We start from the raw sequence: 2,007 nt of genomic DNA, 5'->3' as shown, positions 1-2,007 counted from the left end.
TACCAATCATTTCTTTTCTCAGTTGTTTTTTCCTTTTTTTCAATACTTTATAACTTCCTATTTTTAATACTTTTATAGTTATAGTTATTAGATATTTACTATATAATCCAAACTCTTTCACTCGAAAAACAACCACATTGCCTATCTGATTGGCATTTCTCGTTTTTTTTTCTTTTAATTGTTTATTATTTTGAAATGTCAATTTGATTGTTAATGAATTTGTTATTTTAAATAAAATGTAATAAACATTTTAGAAAAACTCGTTTAACTTTGTTAATTAGCAATTATGCTTGTTTTTTCAAAAAACAATAATCATTAATTATCTTTTCCTAGTCAGTCCATTCATTATTTTTAATCAAAACAAAACTTTACAATTTACCAATTCAAAACTGTTGAAAAACTATTGCCTTTTTCTTCTACAATTTTTGCTTAATGAGAATTGTGGTAAAAGTATTATTCTTTTGTCGATATTATGGTACACTATCTGGCTGAATTTATCGGGGGGTTGCTGTATTTAAAAAAAGAAAAACATCTAGAAAAAAGAAACTTCTTTCTATTTCAATTCAAACATAACATTCTAAATAACAAAAAATAAATAAATTATACAATACAGCACGTCGCCCCACACAACTTCCCCTTTTTCTTGTTCTTTTCCTTTTTGGAACTTTTAGGAGTTATCCCCTCTTCAATAGGGCACTCCTCAAAACAATTATCTTTGAACAAAAGGTCCAACTTTTTGTTATATGAAACATGGGAAAGGGACTTACATCGGTTGAAGCAGAAGTCTCCAAACGTTTTTGACGTTGCTTGGTATTTCGATAGATGTGAGTTGGTCACACTCGGAAAACGAGTATTTCCCAATCGACACAACAGTCGACGGCAACACTATTTTCTTGAGTGACTTACACCCAAAGAAGCATTCATCCTGTAATTCCGTGACACCTTCTGGTAACACTATATTCGACAAGTTTTCACATCCCAAGAAGCACCCTCGTGGTATCGAAGTAATTTCTTTTGAATTAAAAGTGACTGAAGAGAGTAGAACGCAATGACTGAAACAGTAACTTTGAATGCTTGAAACATGATCGGGTATACAGATATCGTTGAGTGTCGTGTCACATGAGAAACTGAGTTGACCAAGTACCTTGGTGTTCTGTGGTATTACATTTCCATGAGCGGAGTGGTACTGCTCTGTGAATATTGTGGTGTTGTACATAACAGACAATTGACTTATGATTAATCTCAGTTTGCCTTTTCTATGAAGACAAACGATTTCGTGGGGTTTTTTATCGCCCCTCAACCACAATGAAATATGTCTTGTTGTCTTTTACTATAATTCCTTTATTATTTTACTATTCCTTTTTTTTATGTAGTGATTGACATAACTAAATAAAGACACATTACATAATCATCCGTTTGTATCTGAAAATAATCTTTAAAAACAAAGTTAAAACGCATGATATTATTTCACGTAAAAAAAACATTCAGAACTGTAACTTGGTGAAAACTCAAGAAAAGATAATTATTTCGAATTGACTTTCGCTTCTATTTTTGTTTTAAAGAAAAAAATGACAAAAGTAGATGAGATATTTTTGGATTTTTTGTATTTGTCAAACCGATTGAATCGGCATACATGAATAACTATAACCACTTTACAACTAAATATACATGTTTTTTTTACAATTCTATTGTATTTGACTGAACAGGATATATAATATCTTTGTTTTTTTCATCATTCATGTTGGTTGATATACTTTTTTATTTATACACTTTTGGTAAAATACATTTTTGAATAATAGTTTGTTTATAATTAAAAATAGTATTGTTATGGTTTGTTATATATAGTAGTTCGCTGGTTTAATTTACTGTTTTATAAACTGGTTAAAAAATATTTGTCGTTTTAGTTATTTGCAATAAACAACGGCATTTTTAGTGTTTTATTTTTTTTATTGTTTTTTAGATGTATATTTAATAGTATTATACCATACCATCTAATCGATGACACAA

General features: G+C 29.1%; 1 protein-coding gene across 1 annotated transcript; it reads right to left on the bottom strand.

Moving 5' to 3' along the window:
- Window positions 1-600: 600 nt before the first annotated feature.
- On the bottom strand, window positions 601-1,216 carry EIN_278060 (hypothetical protein; the record flags this gene model as incomplete). The annotated part of the gene is made up of 2 exons (XM_004183644.1): window positions 601-732; window positions 794-1,216. 2 exons carry the CDS (start codon window positions 1,214-1,216, stop codon window positions 601-603), a joined length of 555 nt encoding a protein of 184 aa, XP_004183692.1.
- Between the last annotated feature and the right edge of the window lie 791 nt (window positions 1,217-2,007).

The sequence above is a fragment of the Entamoeba invadens genome, assembly GCF_000330505.1.
Source record: "Entamoeba invadens IP1 unplaced genomic scaffold scaff_1105074725289, whole genome shotgun sequence".
Taxonomy (NCBI): domain Eukaryota; phylum Evosea; order Mastigamoebida; family Endamoebidae; genus Entamoeba; species Entamoeba invadens.
This window is presented reverse-complemented; position numbering and strand designations above follow the sequence as displayed.